The sequence below is a fragment of the Passer montanus genome, unplaced genomic scaffold (assembly GCF_014805655.1).
Source record: "Passer montanus isolate IOZ18808 unplaced genomic scaffold, ASM1480565v1 scaffold11, whole genome shotgun sequence".
Lineage (NCBI taxonomy): Eukaryota > Metazoa > Chordata > Aves > Passeriformes > Passeridae > Passer > Passer montanus.
Window position 1 is genome coordinate 16,066,207 of NW_024357613.1, and position 25,425 is coordinate 16,091,631.

The window sequence follows — 25,425 nt, forward strand, 5'->3', positions numbered from 1 at the left end:
CCACTGAGCAGGCAGGACTCTGCAGGCTGCCTGCAGTGTCACTGATACTCTGCTGTCCTGTCACCACATTGTGGCATTGCCCTGCACATACTCTGCAGAACTGCTCTACTCTGTGAGGAACCCAGCACACCACCTACCAGCTTTTTCCTTCCCTCATTACAGCTGCTTTTTTTGGGATGGAGGGCTTTCTTGGTGTCGATTGCCAAACGACAGCAGAAAGCTGTGACTTGTGGGATGGCTCTTTGGAGGCAAAGGGACTGTGAGGTTTCACCACCTAGTTGCTGTACTGTATCATACCTGCAAATCCTCCTGGATTCTTCAGGCCACTGCGCACTGTCATGGCTTTGGAAACACAAGGATACAGCCAACAGGAGTCTCTAAATAAAAATATAAGTATTTTCAAGCCACTTTAAGTCTGGAAGCTGGCCTGCTGGCTGGCTGGCAGACAAGCAGAATGTGCTGCTTCTCTCTTTGTGCTGGCATGCGGCCCCTGAGCCTTATCTCTTCTCTAGGGAGCAGCAGGGACCCCAGGCAGCCTCGGGTGGGAGCAGCAGAGCGATGGCACAGGGACACCTCCACCCTCGACTCCCTCCTCCCCAGTCTGGACCTAGATTCTAGTGAAGCCCCTGCCCTGGGAGCACCCCTCGACACAGGTATTCCTGCACACCAGCACGGGCTGCTCTGCTGACACAGCTCCCAGGTGGAGCCACGCTCCTAAATAAGTAACATTCAGGACATGCTGTTGCAATAGCATGGCTGGAAAGCAATACCTGAGCTTTCTGCAGATGTCAGCTCCAGGAGGTAACCAAAATGACTTATTTCAAACCGAGAACATGTGAACACAAAAACCAAGACTTTTTCAAAGGCTCATCTGAATTGCAGAGCTGTTAAAGCTCTTGGGGACTGTTGACAATTCCCAAGGACATCCTCAATGCACATTATCTTCTCTGAAACTTTTTAGCATAATGAGTTAAAATATGCATCCTGAGTTAAGGACTTAGCATAACGAGAAACTCTGCAGCAGGCACCACGGAATCCTGTGACCATATTGCATACATTACAATATTCATCTTGGATTTTTTCTGTCTTTTAAAAGCCCCATTGCTTGTATCACATTGGTTATACAGCATTCTTTATTTCCAGTTTTAAAGTTCCTCAAGGTGCTAGAACATTGGAACTGTAAACCCAGCTCAGAAACTGTAAGGCAAACACTAAATTATTTTATAAAAACTTCACTGCTTTAAGGCCAATATCATATTTTTAAATGTCTGAGTCATTTGGAAAGCTCAGGACTGTCTGTATTAATTATGGCCCCAGAAGATCTATCCCAACAGTCAGAAAGCAACTCCATTTGTAGTCAAGGATTGCAAACACAATCTTCCTGGAACTGAAAGTTGCACATTGTGCAATTTTTATGGCTTGTATAGCTTTTCTATTTTTAGTTGTTTCAAACCTGCAATACATCATATAATCCTCCTTAAACTGTCATCCATAATGCTAATTGACACTAACTTGGCATAAGTGATGTGCTTTCTTAAATTTATATAGTTACTGTTTTATCTAACAATGTTACACAAACAAAACTTTATTTTTCTCTGATATACAATTGATGTGAGTATAAGCTGGTAACAATGTGTTTCTAGTTATGGACTTCAAAACAATTAACAAAAAATAATTACTCCCTCTCCCAGTATTTTCTTTCTTTCTTTTAAAAATATGCATGTGTTATAAAGTCCAACAACTGTTCCATTATTTCAGCAAGCCATTTATTTAATATTTGCCTCTATAGACATTTGGAAAAGTTTCTCTGAGGTTTGAGAAAGACTAATATAATGGCTCTTCTCAGCTTTTTTGAATACACAATGAGGAAAACAATTTTCAGGGTTTTTTTCCTTTCTAGAAATGCATCTTCAAAGTATAAGAGATCAGCCAGTGGCAAATATTTACACAGAGCTCCCCAGCCTTGTTCTTGCTTACTTAAATTGCTGTTTGGCTACCTGCAGAAATCCTTGTATGAGCTTGTGTCACACCCTGGCTGAGCACAGGACAGGGGACTTGCCACACCAGTTCATGACTTTTGTACCATAATCCTAAGTGTTGGGTTCTGCCAATATTTTTATTTTCTAGGCTTTCCTATCTCTTTGATTGTAATCCTTTGTCTTTGACATGTATGCTTATTCAACAAGTCCAAGGTTTGTCGAATCCTTGGTGTTTGCTGCTTCCACAGGGTGAATTCTAATTCCTGGAAATCTGGTGCTGCAGCCAAGTCATCCCACAACACTGGGATGTGCTGCTGAGCACTTTTCCATGCAGGCTTTTGGTTTTTCTTGATGGCAAAAAGAAATAACAGTACCAGTAAGTGCAGTCAGAATAAAGATAATTTTTTGCAAGCATGACAGCCACCTCAGGTTGAGCTCGTGGCCATCTGCCAGCTGCACAGAGTATCTCTAAACTCTCTGGCCATTTCATAGCAGGGTGGTTTTGCAAGCCTAGAATTCACTGACAAACTGCTGATTGATTTCTTAATTTTTTGTTTTTAAATTTATGTTGGGTTTTTTTTTACAATCAATGGTGTTGTGCAGGATGAATTGAAAAGATGGATAACATGTTTCTGAATTACAATGTTTCTGAATTTACTTTGATTAAATGAGTTGTAGTTTAATATAGGAGCACAGGGTGTATGTATTCCTCAAATTCCATTTCCTTTAGCAGTCTTTCAGGTTTAAAGGTTTAAAGTATTCTTAATTAGTAAAAGTAAGGAAATATTTATTCAACATGGGGACTTCATTCTAACTTTTCTGAAAATCTTGGGAAATATTTTCAGTATATATACAGTGGAGGCTCAGCTGTTTAGTTTGAGCTTGCTTTTTTGGCACAGCTGTGCTTAGCAGTTGGCTGTTGGATGCTCTGGAGAGCTGCCCTTTAACTTTCATCCAGGCAGGTCTGAAAAAACCCTCTTACCTCTGCAATTCATGCAGTCTGCATGTGGACAAATGCAGATAAGGAAAAGCTCTTATCTGTGGTGTCTGTAGTGAATAGTACCACAGCAAGCAGTGGTAGTTAGAGCTCACTTAGACACTTTCACTAGGCATATAAACCTGGGAGAAAAACAGTAAATGAAATGTGAAATGTAAAACAGTAAATGAAATCTTGTTTCTTAAGATAAGTAAGTATAGTGCCTTGAATATGGCAGGAGGTGGATTTGCTTCCTCAAAGGAGGAAAACTGGCTAATCTTCCCTTTCCCAATCACAGCTTGGTCCAGCTTGGTCACAGCAGAGCCAAGACATGACAGAGCTGCCAGCACCAACAGCACCTGGTCCTTGCCAAGGGCCTGGCTCCATCACACAGGAGAAGCAGCTCAAAGTAATTCCTCAGCCACCTAAACTTCCTTGAAGGCAGATGAAAAATATTTGTAGAAACAAATAATGAATGCTGAGACACTACATAAGTGCAGGGTCAGGCAGCTTTTCACTAAATAAAGAAAACCAGTAATGTACTTATATGCTGCTTTCTTACCTGATCTACCAATAGTATGCCATCGGTATATGCACCTCTCTCTCTCTCTTTTTTTTAAAATGGTGAACAAAATTATGTGAAATGTCAAATCACTCTTGAAAATTTCTATTCCAAGATCCAGTGATGCCTTAATATTTAGAGACATCCCACCAACTCCCTTCAGCAACAGAGAGCCCCACTGCTTTTCTGTCATTCAGCTCCTCATATGAAATAGGAACTTCAAAATTTTATGATCAATTTTTTTTCAGATTTTTCATTAAAAAAAATTAGTTTTTGGTGTCACCTTCCCTAACTGAAAGCTAACGTGCCATTCACATTCTTTGGAAAAATCCCTTCGCCCAGGAATTTTCTCCTGGGAAGCTGAGAAGCCTTAGAGAAAAGGAAAACAATTCTTATCTCATTTGCTTCTCCTCTGTTTTGCTTCTTTGGAATGTGTTTGGAGGTTGTTTACCCACAGGTGATTGTTTCATTGGGTTCTGCTGTGAGTTGTTTTCTCTCATTGGCCAATCAGTGCCAAGCGGTGTCGGGACTCTGGTGAGAGTCACGAGTTTTCATTATTATCATTTTAGCATTCTGTAAGTATCCTTTCTGTATTCTTTAATATAGTTTAGTATAGTATTCTATAATATAATGTAGTATTATAAAGAAATAAATTAGCCTTCTGAGAACATGGAGTCAGATTCATCATTCCTCCATGCCACAGGGGCACCTGCAAATGCAATAAGCTAACCTAGATCCATATTCATTGCTCTTTCTTAAATTAGTTGTTTGGTACAATTACAGCCAAATTCTCCCCACTCTTCCTCCTAAGAAAAGAGTTTAGCATGAGAGGTTGTAGCTGGAGTACCAAAAGAGCTCATTTCTAAGTTATAGAGCTCAGTAAGGGTCACTATTGACTCTTTTCAGTGCTTGTTAGAAACACTCTGCCCCTCTCAGGCAAAAGCATGCCTGCAGCAGAGGTCTGATACCTTGTAGAAAACCCATCCCAACAGCACAAGCCACTTCAATTTGTGACTTCATTAATACAAAGTTGGCAGGTTGGTTATAGCAGGACTGAGAGGGGCAGGCACAGTCCCACAGCCTCTGCCATGTCCTAACACTTGCCACCAAGTGTGGCACTGTGTCAGGTGCTGATAACGAGGTGCCAAATACCTGCTATTGCCTCCCCACCCATCAGCAAAATCGGCCTTTGTGATGATGCATTTCTGGATCCAGCCCCAGTTTATTCACTGATGTGCCCAAATTAAGGGTGCAAAGTGAGATTAGGGTTGACTCAGAGGGGCAAAACGGAGACCTCCAGCCATGTCCTCTCACAGGGAGACTGGAACAACACCACCACTGGAACAACCCAGCACCTTTTACCACGGGAAGATAATCAGGGGATGCTTTCCCTGATAAATAGGAGCTATGGTGGGCTTTAGCAGCGGTCACTGGAACTGCCTGACTGAGGAGGAGGACAGACCTGCAGTCCTAGCATAGCCTCAGAGAGCTCAGACTCCATTTCAGACACTGCAGATTATGGATGAAACCTAAACTTCGACCTAAGTCACACAAGTGAAATACTTAAAGCTGAGCATTATGAATTTATACCAGTGCAGACAACTTTAACATCATGCAGGCTTGTAAAACACCCACTCCATTTGTTGGATATCTTTTTAATATCTTTCCATGGCTCTGAACTGAAATTACTTTCTAAGAAAAGCAGCTGAGAAAGTTTTTCTCTATCCTTCCTAGTGGAAAAAAAAAAGAAAATAAAATTAAACCATCTTAATGAAGTTAAGAAAGGTTAAGAAAGGTTTGGCTAGTTGCAACAAGACAAACACAATTAACTTATATTTTATCCCTGATGAAACTGGATTTTAAAGATGTCACAGACATTAAAGAATCTGGCAACAGGTAATCCTAGTAATGCTAATGCAAGACCACGCCCATGCAGAAATATTTATTTGCTTCTTCCTTCTCCTTTCCTTCCTTACTCAAAGTAACTATGCTGTATTTTCAGCTTAGCCTGAATTTTTGCTCTGAATTGAAAGGCCAGGTGAAGATTTAAGCAGATTAACATTAAAAGGTTTTTAAAAAAACCCCATCAAAACCAGCTCAACCTGTACATGCAGGATAACTCTTTAACTTCATTCTTTTCAAGTGAAGAAATTGTTGCCTAGGGATTTTGAAATCATAACGTTAGAAGAGGCATACAAATATGGTTTCTAAAAATGAAAACCATTAAAGTGGTTGAGGCCATTCTCAATGCCCAGGTGAGGCATCTGCAGGTTTTTGTGCTGCTCCCTGTCAGCATGAGATATTGGTATTATTTAAATCATTTAGGCTGACATTTACTTCTTTACTTTCTTTGCCACAAGTTCTGAAGTCAGTGGAAAGCCTGCAGGATTGCAGGGAAATGATGACAGTCACTGGGCTGGCACTGCCAGCAATGAAGTAAGACTCTCCTTTCCTTTTACCTCTTTGCAAACAGTAATGGCAAGTGAAGGCCAGGGCTTTGCATAATGCAAGGGCTACCCTGGAGCCTCACAGTGCTAGTCCCTTTATCAGTGACACAAGCAGAAGAACTCAAAATTTGTGCCACCAAACCCAGCAAAAGCCAGGATAAGCCTGGTGTGAAGTGGGGATATTGTACAACCTCTCTCTGTGCTTCTGCTTCCCTTATCTTCCTGATCCTGCTGAACCTCTCTATCACCAAAATATCCCTCAGTAGCAACTTAAAAATATGCCTCTAGAATAAGTACTAGAGTTCTGCATGCTTTGACCTAACTTGAAAAAATTGGATTATTTTTTCTGTTTTCCCACCACCCACTGCTTATTTTCTCTCTCCAGACTGTGCATTTATGGTGAGTTGCACTTTCCCTTAGCACAGCTGATTAGTTTTCCATGTCCTTTGTTTGTAAGGCTGTGGAAAGGAAAGGTTGTAAATTAAACAGTGAAGGGGCATGAGCACAGATACTGGCAGGTGAATTATACTCTTGCTAAACTCTTGCAGTGGTCCTTGGCACACTTCTGGCCAGGCCACTTAACACCCTCCCAACCCATGTGAGAGCACGTTTCAGGAGTCAGCACAGGCTAGGAGCAATTCCCAGTGGGCAGCGTGGATGCAGCCAACATGTTATGGATGCTAAGAGGGCTTAAGAGCCTGAAGTATTTTCCAGGACAGCTGGCCTCACAGAGAGGAGTCCTGGGCATGGTTAATCTCCAGTATACATGTAGCCAGAGAATTATTTTTTTTTCCCCAGTGGGAAAAATATTATTGTAAAACCACCAAAATTGATAGTGAAACCCAAGGGCAGGTTTAGTATCAGAGACTATTTTTAACTCCTTGTTTTGAAACCACTTAAACTTCACAGAGGAGGAACCTTTTGGGAGGTGGAAGGCAGCCCAGTCTAATGGAGGGGGTTAAATTCATGTCTCACCAGATGACAAGGCATTCATGTGCAAGCTGGTACTCTGTGTCTATCAACAACTGAAACTTCCTACAAAGGAGTCACTGACAGAGATTTGGAACTTGCTCCCTGCTTTGGTTGACAGTTGAAATTTGAGATGCTGCAGATGGCTTTTTTTTGCACTGTTGTCTCTTGGAGACTATATTTGTCCCCAAAGATACAGGTCCTCTGTCTAATTTTTTTTTCCTTTTGCCGTAAAATCTGTAACGGTATTTACATTGTGATTAATTTTTGTATTTTTTTAAAACAAAAGAAAGATAAATTAGTCTCATGTAAAATGTAGCTATAGTTTACTGTTTCAGGAAAATCAGAGCCGTGTAAATTACAGCTACTGAAGAGAGATTCAAGATCCACATCAGGTCAGAAAGAGACAGCAAAATGTTTACCTCTACCCAAAGCTGAGAGTTTGATTTTGGGACATTAATCTTTTTGTCTCATCTCATACTTGTTAAAAATACAAGTTAATTTTGAAATAAAAACTAATTTCAAAGTGAAAAGTGGAAACTTATTTTGTAGAAAGCTAAGGGCTTCATAATTTCCTAATTGTATTTGCTATTTGCCCCATGGTTTATTCCTAGGTTAAAGCAGGCTTGCAAGGTTCAGGGAATGACTATGCAGTACTCCCTCAGTGATGTATCATTTTAGGTATTTTGGTTGGTCACAGTGAGGATACAAACAAGGCAAGACCTGTGATGATTTTCAGCCTGCTCCTGTGTACTGCTGCTTTCAGCAGTTTTCTACCACCCTGGCAGGAGACTGTGCATTGTTATAGCAGCAGTGGTCATTAGAAACTACTTACTAGAGATACTAGAGTGTTGTTCCTATGTCCACAGTGTATTTCACCTTGTGGGTTATCAGCTTGGTTCTATGCTGCCAAGAAAATGAAATGACCAGTGCTTACCTAACACCAGAGATTTCCCAACTGCAGGAGTGAAAAATCTTTGGTAGGCCAGCTAATCTGCATCACCTCTCTTACCATTCTCCAGGCACGTTCTGGCTGTCAGGTGATAAAACAAATGTTTAGGAGGTTTGGACTGGAACTAATGGTGACACTGCTAGTGTTGTCTTCATGTGAAGTTCACAGTTTGATTTGAAATGGGTTGACTCAAAAGAGAGAAAGCTGTAAAACAATATGTGAGGAATCATGACAGGGCACAGTGCTCAATCCAGAGCTCTGAGAGTGGCTGTGTCTCGACAGGCTTCATCAGCTGGGTGCAAGGCCCCAGGAAGCAGCAGCATTACTTTCCTCCAAAGATTCATTTTCCTTCAAATCAGAGGTCCTCCTGGGCATGGGATACCCCAGTGGGCTGGGAAGAGGGAGGACACCTCTCCCAGCTCAGCTGGAATGGGCGAGAAAGGCTGCACTGCAGACACTTGGCCCTGCTGCCACCCTCCTTGCTCCTGGCTAGTCCCTTTCAGCCACATGGCCACTCCAGAGAATAAATGTCTCAGCCCTCATCAGCCCTTGTGGCATGTTTGTCTAGTGGTGTCAGCTACTTGAACTGTCTCCTCTGTGACTCCTGTTTGTGCTTTCTGGCAGCTGGGAAGCACAGTAATCAAAACATGGGTAGGGTGATACATAAAAGTTTATTTTTTTGACTCAGTTATGATCTAATAGCTTATCATTCCTCATGCCTCATGCATCCAAGATGTTTTTCCAGATGAAGCCTGGGAAACATGAATCTTTGTGAAACAAGTCTATGTTACTCCTTAGTTGGTCAGCATGCATTACTCATGTAAAAGTATTCCAGATGAAACCACGAGTTTTCCTGAAAATGACAAAATTAATGGAATTATACCAGCATAAACTCTGTTCTTTGTAAAGAGTGCCATAATTTAGCTAGAGAAGAGTTTACCTTGGAATTAAGAAAATGGAGTTAAAGTGGTATAAATCTGCCTTGGTGATGACTGTGTTTCCTCTTTTAATTTTGTGAAATCCTTTTCTGCTTTCATGCTGATTATACTTATTTAGATAGACACCTGGATATGGAATTTTCAGAAATCTGTTTTCTTCCTGAGAGTACATTTATGCTTATTCCTCTTTTTTTTTTCCCCCAAACAAGGGAACTATTGTTGATATAGTCCTTGGTGAACACAGCCCAAGTGTTACTATGCACCACTGTTACAAGAATCAATTTTAAAACAAAAAAATAAGTCTTTGATAAAGCAAAAAGGCTTTGCTGATTCCCATGCTGCACCTCAGCAAGTATGTCTGCTTTAACTTTGCTACTTTTCTACAGTACTTGCAAACAGCAAACCCCACTATGGCAGCAGTGTCAACAGGATGAAGCAAATATTTATTCTTCAGTGCATGAGGCTCAGCACTGGGGTGCTGTTCCTCCTGACACTTGTGTGACAAATACTTTTCCAGGGCAGCAAGCAGACCAGGTGAAAGGACGAAAGCAGCAATGCTTTACATAGCCAGACTATCCACAGGCCCTCTCCCAGCCTGTACAGGAATTACAGCCCTGTGGTTCAGTTATTCAAGCTGTTCACTAAATAGAGAATTGTCCTGATTCAAAGAGTATCCATAGCTCCGTGCCAAGAGTCCCACAAGAAGGGCAAGCAGCAAACATGTGCTCTCACATTGGCAAAGTATAACACTGTCAAAAGGAACAAAGACCTTTTCTTGTTTGCTCAAATCATGATGCATATGAGGACAAGAGACTGGGGTTAGACAGCACAACAGATTAGTACTTTAGGATTGAAAATTTAGAAATTCAGGAAACCCCAGGATTGCTAAGGTCAGATATTTTTTCTGTTCGTCATTGTATTAGTCATTAGGTTTATTGCTTTCCTCTGACTGTCATGACTGAAAAAGCCACAGGAGTCATCTGCAAAAGCAAGAATGAAGGCTGCATTGCCTTGACCTAGTTCATTCACAGTCCAGAGTCTGTCACATCCAGAGTCTGCTTCACACAGTGTTGGAGTCCAACTGCACAGCATTGCTCATTCAGTGCAGCCACAGCTCCCACTGTTCCTATCACAACCTCTTGGAAATGTGATTCCTTTTAATCTCTTCCAGCCAGACAAAATAATGAACATCTTCAGAGCCCAGGAAAATGACCTGGAATAACCAATATGAAAACGGATAATTTTAATCAGTCTCTGAGGTGGTATGAGGAGTTGTATTTCTACATGATTGTCCTGTGAAAGTCACACCACTGAAGCTGGGTAAACTTAGTTGTGGCTATCCAGATCCCTTAGGCTAAAGCCATCCATTCCTATCTGGGTGGTCCTTGCTGAGGATTTCTAAGCCAACACGGTCAGTTTGATGCCCCCATCACCCTCTCCTCCTGACACTTGAGAAAATGTTCCTTCCCTTCCCTTCCCTTCCCTTCCCTTCCCTTTTTTTTTATTTAAAAATCCACAGCAATGCCCCTGGAAGGAAAGGTCTTTTTTAATTGGTACCTACTACTTTCAGATACAGACTGACACTATTTAAAATTTTTTCTAGCTCTCATCATCATTTGTGAGGTGTTTCAGATCTGATGGAAGTTATATATTATTTGGCCTCCCATTTGAGTATATTTAAATATTTTTTCATTCCTAGTCCTATATATTGATCCATAATCACTGGGCAGAAACTTGTCTTGCTCAGTGCTTGAGTTCTCCTCAATCAACGCTGTGTACCCAGGCCCTTCTGCACATCACTGTGCTCCACTCCAAATTCTTGCACAGCAGAGCCCCTGAAAGATACAGTTCCCAAAGCCACAGCAGAGAAACAAATCCCAGTTTTGGTTCACTAACCCAGCTGCACTGTCCCTGCAATACTTTGTTAGCCTGTCAGAAACCCAGCACTTTCATGTCATACTCTAATCAGTTAGATCTGCAACTGAGATCCAGACTACAAACCTATTGCCAACGGCAACAACCATATCATGGCTTTAAATCAACTTTTGTGTGTGTGTGTGTGTATTATAACATTATCATTATTATTTTAAGGGAAAGTACTGTGGAGCCAAAATCATCATGTCCAATTAGCAAGAGGGGCTACACATTAAGTTCAAAGAACCCCTCTGCGTTATCTGATTCCAACAGAACGAGTAACAGGGCCTAATCTAACCTTCCATTTCAAGAGCTTGAGGGAGAACAAATTGCCATCAGCGGGGGAAAGACTTGGAATAGCATGCAGCCTGTCCTCTCCTGACATCCTACTCAGCAAATTCCTCACAGATTTCCTCCTGATGTCAGTAAAACTAACATAAAGGTTATTTCATGAAATCTTGTGTGGATTCTAACTTGTGAAAACTGAAGGATCCATGCCCAGAACAACAATACAGGCTCATGTAAAATAACCATAGCATTTGTCCTTTGTGCATAAAGCTTAACAAATGACTGAATCAGAGGAGGGGCTGAAGAGTTCCCATGCCGAGTACCAATGCTGTGAGCACATATTGAAATGAATAGCCAATAAATGTCAAAATCAAGGTGACTGATCACATAAAGTCTTCTTGTTTGACTGGAAATTGTTAGGAAAGGTTTCCAGCTTAATATGCAATATGATAAGGAGTGGGAAAAAAAGAAGTAGAGTTAAATGCTAAAGTTGCTATAAATCATATGAGCTATTTCTTCAGGGAACACAATCCCTTCAGCAGATCAGGAATGCTGTAAGATATGGAGATGTGGTCAGGACTGACAGCAGGAGGTCATTTGTTACCAGTGCTGGACTGGCAGTGTCCCCAGAATCAGTTTTGGAACCCTGGTGAAACAACAGATAAGCAAAGTTTTGGGATTTGGATATTTGCATACTGAAATAATGTCATGCAAATAGTCAGAAACTTTTCTTGATCGTGATGCCATCAGAAATGCAGACGGATATCCAAAATGATAATGATGAGCACTCCTTTCCAGCACACAGTATTTCAGCCAACATCACTGGTATGTCCTGGCTACTTCACGCTGCTGTAATTAAAACTCAGTCATCCTTACAGCTGCTTTGTGTTCCTAGAGCACTGCACAACAGCTGGATCATGCCGTTGATTTTGGCCCTTAAACTCCTTGGAAATTACTGTGTGAATATCGAAACCTTGGCCTTTTCTGTCACCATTTAAGCTGCTGTCACCTGCACCTCTGGCTTCAGCACACGACACCTTTGCATTTGGGTAATGTGTTGAAAAAGTGTCAACATCATAAGGGAAGACAGAGTAAGTGTTAGCATTGCTCTGATTTTGGCAGGTTTCACACTAAGGAAGGCTGTTAGGGGCAGTGTCCCTGAGTGTGGCAGACTGTCTGCCACACTTACTGTCAGGTAAGGCTTGCTGCAAAATAAATCCACAAGTTTAAAAGAAATTCTGACAGAGGCCAAGTTCCATCTCCTCTAACAGCAATCATATGCTAATTAGCCAGATGATACAAAGCACCAGGTCAATTGCTTAAGCCTCTCTGTTGCCATTTTAATGAACATAACTTTGCATTTGTCCTTGGTGGGCCTCTACTGATTTACACTGAGCATAAGCACACCTGAAATATGCATTCCTAATTTCTCTGTTAACAGGTTGATAAGCCTATAGTCAACTGCTCAGTCTTTATGTGGCCTCATGAATTGTTATCTCAGCTCCCACAAGGACAGATGAATCAAAGTGTCTGTCTTGAGTTATAATGTGACTGGGTGACACACCACCTTTCATAAAGTCTAACATACTCAGCTAAGTGCATCTGGTTGATTATACAATATTTCAGGTTGATGATGTGTCTCAACTAGACATAAGTTAAATTTAATATTAATTGTGCACTTTCATGTCTATAAGTTGAGTCACCTTACTACAGAGAAATCTCTAAAATGGCACGTTACTAGGCATACTGTAATATACTGTAATAATCTGGTTTCTACTGCAAAACATATACAAGACAGTCTTCAAATATTTGTTCTTAAAACATGTGGGATGTCCTGGATCCATGAAGCTATTCACTGTAAGCCATAAAAAATAGGTTTGGTTTAGAGATGAAAGTAGCTGGAGGCTGTGACCCACAGGGACTCAGAAGGAAACACTTAGAAAATAGAGACAGATTGAATCCCAAGTGCTCTCTCCTGAGAGGAAGCATGGTTGGAAAGTTTCAAACCCATTAAAGTTAAACAAATTGAAAAGCCCTATCTGAGAGGAAACATAGTACTATGTTTATTTTTCCATTATAAATCTGAAACCTAAAAGATTTCCTGAGGTTCTCAGGTATTGTTCATGCTTATAATGGAGATCTGTTTTTAGAAAGTGTAATTCATGTATTTAATCCAAACTGTTTGATGAAAAACACCCTGCATAAGCATTCAGGAAGCTAAAGGCCATTGTATACCTGTATCACATATTGTTTGGATAAGAGCAGGCCTACAATGCAAGGAATCTCTTTGTGAAACTCTCTCACTCCAAAATATAGGGTCTAATTCTCTCCCCGTTTATGCTGCTGGATGAATTACACTGAATTAGTGAGGACATGAGTAACCAGTCATAATAAAAAGACAATCTTCATGCTGAGTGTAAAACTACAAAAGTGCAAGGATAATTGTGGCAAGAGATTTATAATGCTGGCCTGAGTCAAGTACATGGGCAAGCCACTGCAGACCCAGTGTAATTTAGCAAAGCTGATTAGTCAATGTATTTTAGGTTTTGCTCCCTCACTAGTGAACTGCTGCTCTGACCTCCTTATCAGAAGTGTGTGTGATGTTATTGGTGTTGAAAAGCATCCCTTTGACTAATGAACAAACTCCAAACTAATACCAGAGATTAATTTAAATGAGAGGAAATACTTGGAAGCAGTGGAATATTTTTTCATTAGATTTATTGCTATAAAAGTTTAGCAGTACAGTTGGTCAAGGGACTGAGAAATGTTTGCTGTCACGGTCTAAGACTTAATGTAGGTGCTTAAGAAGACAGAAATGTGAGCATTGAATAACCATGAGACTTTTGAAGAAACCCTGAATCTTCTGGAAAGAGTGTGTTGATATTGCCCATTTACCTGTTAGTGATTTCATACCATTTCTGCTCATTTTTCAAACTTCTTTTCAGCTTTCCTTTATGGAACTTATTGTCTAATAATCCTGTGCAGTATTTGCCACCTGATTTACTCTGTATTCTCCATTTTTCATGGTTACCTGCAGTAAAATCATTGCTTATTTCAGAGAAACGGCAGACTGACATTGGTCATGCTTTGGCACTCCACTCTAATAGAGAATTTCTACTCCAGCAATATGCCTTTCAAAAATTTAATTGCATTTCTGTTTCTCAAGTAAGCCACATGTTAAATAAGATCTATTTGACAACCTGCTTTGTTTTGTAGTGTTGAATTGTGAATGATCAACATGTCAGCTGAAGAAAAGGAAACATTGGAACATGTTGTCCCACATCAATTTTAGGTTCCATACATTTAAACTCATATCAGCATTTGGCTTGCTGGAAAAGATGGCTAACCTTACCTCGGGACTTTTTTTCTGCCACACACAGAGTTGTTAAAATGGTTGAGCTTTCTACCGCAGTCTCTTGAGTGTGACAGTGTTCTTCAGTTTTTAGAAGACTGTTGTTCTTACCACAGGCAGTATTTCCACTGTGGCTTTCTTATTTGTAAGTAATTTTGTTTACAAATGCATCTTTATGTTTGTTTCTTTCTAGGCAGGGATGAGGTCCCGAAACCAAGGTGGAGAAAGCTCGTCTAATGGGCACTTCTCCAGTTCCAAGCCTGTCATCAGCCACGCAGAGAATGAAAAACTTCAGGAGGATGCCAAGAAAAAGAACAAACCTCATCGGAAGGAAGATGAGGTCATGGTTTCAGCAACTGTCAAACGGCACTCAAAATCACCCGGTCCTAGTGAGCGAAAGAACAAGAAGTCCATAGAGCTTTCTAAAGAAGACTTGATAAAACTACTCAGTATAATGGAAGGAGAATTGCAGGTAAATGAAACATCTTCTAAACCATATTTTCTATGTACCTATCTATTTTTAGGCTGTCCAAAGAGCACAGGGCTCAACTAACAGGAACATCCATATTTAAGGCAAAGGACCACAAGGAGCGAGCAGTGGTAGTTGGTGTTTAACAGCTGTAGTTTTAAGTGATGCTTTATTTACCACTGCAGCTACCCAAGCAAGATAAATTATAAACACCTGTCAAAGAAACACCTGACAAACAAATATGAATCTGCAGGTGAGGCTGAAAACAACCACAGGGGAATCAGTGGTGGGTGGGAAGAAGGAGCGGGGGAAGACAAGTAAATATAGGGAATGTAATTACAATCATTATTGAAAATATTCAAGAGGCAAATATACAAGTCAGGAATACTGAAAATGGACTTAGGATGTCTCCTGGAATTTTTGCATATTTAGATGTTACTGAGGCCTCAGCCAAAGCTCTGCTTGTCCTGTCTGATTTCAGGAGTCCGGTGCTTTGCACATTCCTTGCCTTTCAAAGATCCAGTAGTTTTATTACTTGGAGTAGTGCTTGCTTGAAAGCTTTCTCAGTTGTCCAGGTTTGCAGGTTAATTCAGCCCAGTAGTAAGTCCTTGATGGCAGTCAGCCTAATTTTACACTTAACTTGTCCCCAAATGTCTGTCCAGTTTTGAGATTCTCTTTAATGCTAATACATCATTGAACTCTCTCTAGTGTGAGCCTCCAGAGAATTTCAAAATAAGAAACTGAAATGTAGTATTTCAAAAAGTCAATATGAAGACTTGTGGCTTTTCAAAACTTATCCCCTTTTGTAGTAGGACTGCTTTTCAAATCATACATTCTTTTGGTTGTACTTTAGTGACCTTTTTAACAGAACCTATGGACAAGCAGAAAAAAGCCACCCGACCTGTGTGAAACATTTTGTCTTAATCCCTTTATTCCAATTAACCATTACTATTTAGCTTTTCATAGAAGGCTTTACTTTTCCCCTGAAACCCACATTCATAACATTATTACTTTAATGTTGAACTTGTTATCATCTTATCTGATTGCAAGAAGCAATTGTTCTGTTAATTTCTTTGGTACATGAGTCACCATTAGCACAACTCTGAGATTCCATCTCACTAAGTATCACTATCACTTTTTCTGCACATAATTCACCTCTAGTTTGTCAGAAACTACTGTCAAGTTACAAGAAATATGCATTCAAAATAAATAATTTTGCCAAAGATGGAGAATGGTCATTTTACAATGAAAACCTGCAGGGGAAAAAAAGGAAGAAAATATGTTGAATGCAATCTTGCAGAGGAAAAGAGAAATGATCATTACAGAAAAGTAACCATTTTTATTGTGCTTCATTTGACTTTATTCAAAATCTTGTGTATGTAATTTCCTTAGAGAAGGAGCTAGCGTGCAGCTTCTGTGGTGAACAGAGCCAAACCTCAACAGAAATGTATCATGGTCGTGTTGTTCACAAAGTTTTACCCTGAAGTCACCTTTGTGGTCTGGAAAGGGGAGGTGAAGAAAGTCACTAATGTTTCCTGTGTGGCAATAAATGCGATCTTTATTGCCTGAGTAATTCTCCCGTTCTTCACCGTAGTCTTTTACTTTGTGGGGTAGTTACACAACCTTTGAAGGACTGCCCATGTTCTCATTTTCCCTGTGGGAATGATGGGAATAGATCCTGGACAATACTTTTGGGGGTTTTCATACATACAGACCCCAAAGAGATGTCAGGCACTGCTGAAGCTTCCTGGCATGACAGCAAGGTATGGGGACACCCACACTGGTAGCTGTGGAGTGCATCTGTTCTTCTGCTCCTTGCAGCCAGGCAGGGAAGAGAATAATTATTTTTAATCCACACAAGTTTTTAATTTCATGTCCAACCCCACATTTAGTTATTTCCCTGGTACCTGTGTTGACCCATTTCTGAAGTGGGCAAGCTACAGCACTTTGGCTTGAGATGAGAGCCTGGCTTTAACACTACAAAGGAAGATGAGCCAAGGAAGGCTCCAGCCAAAGCAAATACTCTGGTATTACCTCCTGGCTGTCACAGTGACCTAATGCACTGAGTCATTTCATGGCTTTTTATTTTCAGATCTTTTCAGACATCTCTGGTGGCTGGCTGGCATTTTGTTGGACTGACAAATCATATTAGGATTTATTTTGAAGCCATTTCAATGCTGGCAAAGCAAGCATTATCTAGGCATATGTAAGAAGAATTTGTTTTGAGAATAACATCGGGCTGTACCTGTAGGGAGATGCATTATTTTTTAAATTTAAAAAAATGGGATAAAATACCATAATTGTGGTGACATTGCCTTGGAACCCTCAAACAGTGAGCTAATATCTCACAACATAGACCCATCCCACATTGATCTTGGTATCAATATTGAGGACTTCACAACTTGATGCCCCATCTCTTCATTTTGAAGTCAAACGTTGCAGAAAACCATGGAGAAGTACCCTGGAAATGATGTTTGTGTCCTCATTTTTACCTTGATTGGTTTTTAAAATTATAATACCCTCAGGTAGCTTGCCTGTGCTTTAGCTTCTAGAACCAAGTTGGACTCAGCTCTGCCTGTCTTCACGTTTCCTGGCTGGACCCTGCACATTTACTGAATATAGAGAAGGAAAGCTTTTCATAAACATCTGAGGTCACCATAGTCTATGCCTTATTTTGTAAGAAAACAAAAGGGAAGAAAAAGTTTACAGAAGCTGTGGTGATGAGAATGTGTCCCAATATACATGGCAGGAGAGCTCTTAAGTACAGCCTGTCTGAAGGAGAGTGGGAAGCAAATGAACTGATGACAGGGATTATTTTAATGTCCCTGCAGCTCAGTGGAGCATGTTTTCTCTTGTGAGATCTGTTAATATAAAAAGAGTAGTGATTACATGGTCTCTAAACCCATATTGAACATATAGTGGCAAAAAATCCATGAAGGATTGCTTCCTATACCTGGGAAAAAATCTAATTTTTAAATACTGTAAAGCTGATTTGAAAAGAAAACTTCAAATGCTGTTAGATTAAATTGGACCATGAAGGCATGGAATTAATTTGCCTGGTTGTTACAGTGATTTCAGTCAAACCCACATGTGAATATTATTAATTACAGAGTAAGACAGGCAGTGTGGATCTTTACAATGATGATATAATACTATCTGTGGTTCACAGATTTTTGTCCAATGGCCTATGTATTTGTCCTGGCAGGAATATATTCTCTTTCTGTATGGTTTCTGAGCAGTAGCCATTAATCTTCAGCAATACCAACACTGATTTTCAACATTTCCTGATTGGGGGCCCAAAAGGAAATGAGGAGCAGTATTCCTACATGTTTACGACTCACTCTTTTATTGCGTGTTTGGGGAAAAAAACCCACAATAATAAAAGAATATTTATGAAGACAGAATCCTGCTACAAATCATTTGGGTTTTCAAGAAAAATAATTTCTTATCCGGATTCTGTGCCTATTGCTGGAGAACAATTTAAGCTTGGGAGACAGTTTCCAATATTTCACACCAATTCAAAAAGAAGCAAGTTTTCCACTCAAGACCTTTATTATAGCCCATGTTTTACTGCCTTTCTCCAGTGCCAATGTGGCATTGATGCCCTGCAGCTCAGCCCCTCATTGCTGTTGAGGTCCCTTGCATGTTTTAGGGCTGAGGGAAATGTTTCCTGTGAGCCTGGCACTGTTGAGGAGCAGAGCTCCCCGAAGCCATGGGGTGTAAAGGAAATGCAAGTTGTCAGCTGAACATTTCCTCTGTTGCAGACCTGAGGGCGCAGGTGGGCAATATGTGAAATGTGATGTCCCGAGGAACAGCATGTGTAATATACAAGGGATGTATAAATTAATCACAAAACGGTTCCTGATAAGTCCTCAAATGGTCTAATGTAGCACTGGGTTTGGTCTGGTTTGATATTTGAAGGGAAATGCTGTGTAGCAGATATTCAGTTGTAAACCTATTTATATAGCATCCCTGGTTCAAAGGGAGAGACCAAATCACTCTGGTTTTTGAGAAATCCTTTCCTTACAAGTATTTAATCAAGACTGCATTGAATTTGAGGGCTTTCAGGAGGTGCCAGAGCAATAGCTTGTTGAAGGGCAGGTGTGGCAGGCTGGTGGCTGAAACAAGACAGTCATGGGGGAAGGAGCTCTCTCATCCAACAAAGACAGAGGAGCTCACCTTCAGGTGGACTGCAAGACTTTATTTTCAATCTGGGAGGATCAGGTACAGGGTAGCAGAGGACTCTGTGTTTCGTTCTTTCTGGTCCTTATGAAACACTTTGGTATTAGTGGCTGCACATCCTGCCACCAGGAAAATCCTCTCTCTTGACAAAGTCAACTCACATGCGTATAGGTGATAAACTATCTATTGCATTTTAACATTTAAAAAGGTATTTTAGTATTTTTCTGTCTTTATAGCAGAAAACTATGCTTTGTAAATGCAAAGGAAAGGAAAATTCTTTACTGTTTCTATCTTTCTGCTTTCTACTTTCTTTCCCTTTTGCAGCATTACATATTATGTAATACCTTTTATTCTATAATTGCTCTGTTCAGCTATTTTCCCCAGTATCTAAATTTTCCTATTCACTTTTCTTCCCTTCTTTATTTTTGTAGTTGTTACCTTTTTTCTTACTCTACCTTTTTGTCACTTCCCAGCTCAGGCTTCCCTCATCCTTATACTACAGATACATTGACTGACTTGGGAAATCTGGAGATTAAATTGTAGAAGATCTACTCTATATCAAATCCCATCATCTAATTTTTTTGGCAAATGCTTCCTTTAACCTTTGTTGTTAATTTAGAAAGCTGTGTTTTAAGATTAGGTGGGTTGTTTAATTTGCTCCTATTGGAAAATAATCCCAGAACAAAAAATCTTTAATGTTTATCTGACTTCTCCCAATTTTAATTAAGTCTAGTGAAACCTTTATGAAACTCTGCTGTGCAGGGATTCTGCTTTGAAAGCCCACCTCTCTCCCTCCTGCCTTTAATGCCTGTTGTGTTTGTAGCATCCTTGCATCCCCATAGCCTTTGTTTTTGCTGTGCTACTGTACCACATCCTTTCCATTTCCTCTGGCAAAATAGGCTCTCCATGTCCTCACCACCCCTGGACCAGCAGCACTTCCACCCCGGGTTCACCTTCCTGGGGTCTGGAGCTGGAGCTGCACGTGGTGCTTGCTGTAGGAGAGAGCTCCCCGTGCCTCGTGCCTTTGGGTTCATACTTGCCTTTCTCTTAAGGCATGGCATTACTTGGCCTTCCCATCACTTGTCAGTCTGACTAGTATAAGCAAGAGAATTTGACTCTGTAGCTGTGGTTGTGATGTTTTTCTCTCTGTCTCTTTTTCCTCTTGCTGCAATTTGTAAACTTGTGTGTAATGCCTCAAACTGCTTTTGTATTGACTTTTCCAAGATATTGTAACCACACTGGGAGAGCCACCTAGTTGTTTAGTTAAACACACTGTACAAACTTCTATATTTTTCTTCAGTGCCTTTTTTTTATACTATTGCATTAATATTAATAAATATGGATCTGCCTGAAAGCTCAAGCGAGGAATGTGGGATAGATAGGTGAGTAGAAACCAGATGTGTTTCTTGTGCAGAAATCAGAAGAAAAAGCTGGAGCAAGTTGCCTTGGCATCAGAGAAAGCAGTGAAGAGAAGGAGTTTTCAAATGGTCATTAACAAAATAGCACAGATTAACAAGCAGCAGATGAGCCAAGGCAGAAAGAATAGGTAAAGCCAGAGAAAAGTGCATGCAGGGTATCTGTGGAGTCTTTTTGGTTGAATTGAAGTAATTTAGGATTTATGAGCATATCATTGATGAAATACAAATTCCCCATGGGAAAAACCTTGGCAAGTACAGAGCTACAGAGAAAAAGAGAAGATAGGGTTAATGTGAGGAGGGAGAGGTGACTTAAGCAGAATGGAATGAGGGGAAAGAGGCTGGGCAATAGAAGAAAAAGAGTGTAAGCAAAAGGGGAATACAACAGAGATAAATGGAGCCAAGCTAGACACAGGGAAAGTGGGCACACAAAAGACAAGAAAATGAAGGGATAGATGGTATCCACAGTGTAGCAAAATAAGAGCCTAAAAACAAACCCTAAAAATGTCTGGCATATCAGCACAATGAGTAAAAAAATTTCTCTCCTCTCTTACTAACCCTTTGTTTGTTTGTGTTTTCCTGGCAAAGAATGCATTTGCAGCACACAAAAAAAATAAAAATAAAAAATTCAGACCACAGATGCTCTCTTCTATTTTTATTGAATAATTTATAACCAGAGATTAATTTTGTCCAGAATAGTATGGTTTATTTTGTGTAGCTTGCATTTGCTGCTGTGCAAAGTGCAGAACATACCATAGGAGGTAAGAAGAACTTGTTTAGCAAGCCCCAAAATCATCAGTTTTAAAATTGAACCTGTCTGTTTTGTGAGGGGAAAAAAAAAACAAAAACCAAACCAAAAGACAAACAAACAAAAACCCCAAAAAACCCCAAAGGTAAGACAGCATACTGAAATATAGTTAAATTGTGCTATTTAGGTAATTTCCTGCTCCATCTGAAATAAAGAGCAGAGGTACTATCAACTATAGGGATGATAGCCATCCATCTCTTCTGTACTAAAATTGCTTTAGAATTACACATATGCTTTTCAAAGTAATGGTCCTCAGTAAACTGTCACTATCACTGGACAGCTGTAGGCTGAAGACCTCTTTCACAAAGATATTTTAACATCCTTCTCCAGTAACGCCTGAGCTGTACTTAACAGAGCTGTATCTGTTGTGTTAGTTAGGCTTGAAGGATCAGAAGAGGGAGGAATAATTGGCAAGTGTCTCTGATCCATTGAACATCTCATCTCGAGTGGAAGGAAGAGTATGAACAGTTTGGGTTTTTTTCCCCAAATTCTTGGTCTTCTGTACAAAACAGAACAGAATTGCCCACAACCAGCTTTTTAAGTTTTGATCTTTTTCCAAACTGATCTTCTCTTGCAAACTTTTAAAAATTAATTTTAAATAATGATATAATTTGACTTTTTCTTTTTATTTTTCTTTACATTTACTTACTAGAAATTGTATATTCAGTGGAACAGTAATGAAGAAGTTCGTATCTTTTCTCATTTTTCTTGGAAGTTCACTCTGTGGGACAGCACATGGCTGATCATTTTGCAATCAATGTTAAATGCATGAGTTTTCTGGCTTTAAAATATCTGGGATTCTTTGGAGTGCTTGCAACGAGCATATGTCTTATGTGTCATAATGCTGTCCAGTACTCTGAGTCACCACTTGTTAATTTAACATTGCAGTGGTAGATGAACCTGTTTTTATTAACTTTGCTGCCCCAGTTCTGTGTTTATTAAGTTTTTGTCTGTTGTCCTCTAGCTGAGGATCAGATAAGCTCTTGAGAGCAAAACAGATTATTTTTCATCCAAAACAAGCTTTAATAAATGCAAATATAAATCTTTACATAATAATTGTGATAACATGGCTGAGAAAATGTCTTGTTTCTAGGGTTAAAGGCTCCACCTATTGGTTGGCTAAAGTGAGAGAAATGTAACATTTTCACATAGAAAACTGCAGGTCCTACTGAACATCCTGTGTCTTGCCATATCTTACAAAACTGCTGCTCTGAGTGTTTGTGTAATGTCCAAAATGAAGCAAACTCTGACTTATTTCAGAGGTTGGGCAGATGTGGCACCCAAAATGATGCACTGCTGAGGGAGGGACTATGAAGGGAAATCCTTTTCTGAGGCAGGAAGGGTTTGGATTTTACAAGTGATGTCTTACTTATCCTGGAAATTATTGGTTTTCTTTGTAAAAAATTAGCATCAACTCTTCCATGCCAGGAAAATGAGTGAAACTGAACTAACTGAAATACAGTTGCATGGTAACTTCCAGACATTTGTCACCTTCAAGTTTAAACAAATCAAACCCAGAAATATTGATGTGAATATGAAAAACCCCAATTCCCCAATGTTGGCTCAGGCAATCTCAGCAGTTCAGGTAAAACAGCACTTTGAAGGGCTTCAGAGTCATTCCTGTAATGCAGTGGGAGGATAGAGAGGGGAAAGGATGTCCCCAAGTGGGGCTTGGGGAGGGCAAAGAGAAGGACAGACACTGGGGGGAATCAGGGGGATTTTGGAGACAACTGAGGGCATCATGGGCATGGCTGGGAGCTCTCACTCTGCCCCTTTCACTGCCCACCCACCCTAGCTGCTTCACACTCAGAGTTTGGCCACTTTCCTCATTTCCTCTGACAGCTCCTCTGTTCGAATAATTGGTTGTGCTGGAGAGTGCTGGCTGTAATGCATCCTACTGTTCTTGCCCATTCATCAGCCACCAGTAACTCGGATGCATATTTAGCAGCACAGAGTACTCAAAACTGTCTTATTGAAGCCAACAAAATGCTTGGACAAGAGAAAGTTGTGTATACAGTTTATTACACATGTACACAGACTTAGGTCTGTTAGTGTCCCACATGCTCCTGTCTCCACAGAGGAGGCAGAAGGAATGCCTCTGACTTCATCATCCTGGTGGCTACAGCCCTGCTGGCTCCAGCTTGTCTTGCTCCATCCTGCTCGTTGTGTGCTTGTTCCTGCCAGAAGGCAGCAAGATCACTGTGGAAAAAAAAAAAATGCCTGGGCTGATTTGTTCCTCTTGGAGACAGGGTACTCCCAGCAGCAGCTTGAAGTGCATCCCTGAAATTCAAGTCAGAGCACCTAATTTCAGATGTTTCTGTTCTTTATACTGCCAATGTAGCACTTGCAAAGAGCAATTTAGACAAGATGAGCTACACATCTAATGAAGATACTTTTTAGTTTGTAATGGATTTCAACAAATTGGATGATAGTATAGAAGAACCTGTACCTGAAGGATATAAAATTTAACAAGTGGGGAGAAATTAATAGGAGAACACTGACATTGATGTCAGAGTGCCATATTTTTTGTAGCATTCACAGTATATCTAGATCTTCTATATACTTGGAAATTAAATCTCATTCATTAGAAATATTATTTCCTTTATGGAATGGAAATTGGAGCATGGTGGGGTTAATTTTATGTGTGAAACATAAGAAAGAGGTTCATGATCTATGGGTCTCTTGTGTCTTGGTCCAGACTTACTAATAGGGCCAGATGATAAGAGAAGAAAGAGGAAAATAAATGCTTTTCCTGTTATTGCCCTTTCATTAGTCACTTTTTTTCCTCTCCTAAAGCACTTCTAACAGATCACAAAATAAGTTCTGGTTACAAAAGGAACATGGCAACTTGATGGCTACTTGGATCAGTCTGTGGTTTCTGCTTGCTGCTGGGCTTCAGGCCATGTGAAAAATACTATACAGTTAATGTTGGCTGAGACAAAAACTCTATGACTGGATACAGCAAACCCAAACCAGTGTGTTTAGCCATTGTGAGGCATTGCAGGAGCATGTAGAACATATCCCAACATGCAGAGTCACGCACATAACTTGACAGTGACCCCTTGCCCTGGTGTCTCTGTGCTGACTGGATCATGACACTGTAATTCTATATGCTGCAGTAACTGCCCCACGGCTTGATAATATAAAGCAAAGCACTCTTTCAGTGTGAAAAGACAAGACAGGGTATCCCAGACCATAATAATTCTGAAAACATCAAGCAGTGCGGAGTTAATACTTCTCAGGGTCTTGCCATGGGAATTTTGTTGGCTGTGGCCCAGACTACAGATAATTAATTATGTCAGTGAAAGGCTCTGGTGGCCTGTTTTCTTCAGAAAAAAGTGACATCATCCATGGAGCGCTCTGGCAATAAAGCAGAACAAAGCTGTGTGGGCAGGAAATAACAGACAGATGTCTTCTAGTGCTCATTTGATCTGTTTCGAGGCTTGCTGGAAGAAGTAATACATTGCTCAGTGCTGCTTCTTCTCAGCTCTGCAATCTTTAGCAGGGACTTTTTCAAACATAAGAGGCCAAATTAATTTCTGATGTAATTCTTCTGGAGCCACTTCAGAAGATTTATGCAGTGGCTGAGCTAGTCTATCATGTGCCTCTTCTCCAGTATTGATTTTAGAAGAACTTTCTGAGCTATCACAAGATAAAGCACAATAAAATTAAATACAGTGTAGAGCTCAAAAGGCGTCCTACAAGAACAGAAAGTTCTGCACGGTGTGGAGAAGACAGGACAGTTCTGTTCAACATCCTCAGGGTCATGAGGGATCATTTGTATTTCTGGATATATATTTCACTTACCCTTTGTACAAAATGGTCACTTTTCATCACTGAAGTAATCTCTACCTCCAGAGTAAATCATGCACCTAGACTTGAATACAGAAAAGTTAAAAGAAATTAATGCAAGTGAAATTCACAGTTTCAAGTATTAGGAAATTAAGCTAAGATGAAAGGTGTAAAAAAACCTTTGCTGTACATAAACTCTTCCTTGCAAAAAAACCCAATGTATTCATGTTGCTGGTGCAGCCTTACTTTGAATCAAGTGTGTAGTTTTGGTGCCACAATATAAGAAAGATATAAAGCTATTAGAGCATGTCCAAAAGACAGCTGTGAAGATTGTGAAGGGTTTAGAGGGGAAACCATAGAGCAGCAGCTGGAGTCCCTTGGT

General features: G+C 40.2%; 1 protein-coding gene across 7 annotated transcripts in view; it reads left to right on the plus strand.

The window, feature by feature from the left end:
• FILIP1 (filamin A interacting protein 1) overlaps window positions 1-25,425 on the plus strand; it is a 102,540-nt gene that overhangs the window by 27,673 nt on the left and 49,442 nt on the right. For 5 of the 7 annotated variants that reach the window (XM_039726259.1, XM_039726235.1, XM_039726250.1 and 2 more), the window contains exons 2-3: window positions 513-653; window positions 14,571-14,849. In XM_039726259.1, the coding sequence (XP_039582193.1) occupies window positions 14,577-14,849 (273 nt within the window). In that variant the 5' untranslated portion in view covers window positions 513-653; window positions 14,571-14,576. The remainder of the gene's footprint in view (window positions 1-512; window positions 654-14,570; window positions 14,850-25,425) is intronic. The other 2 variants (XM_039726225.1, XM_039726244.1) reach the window with 1 other exon arrangement.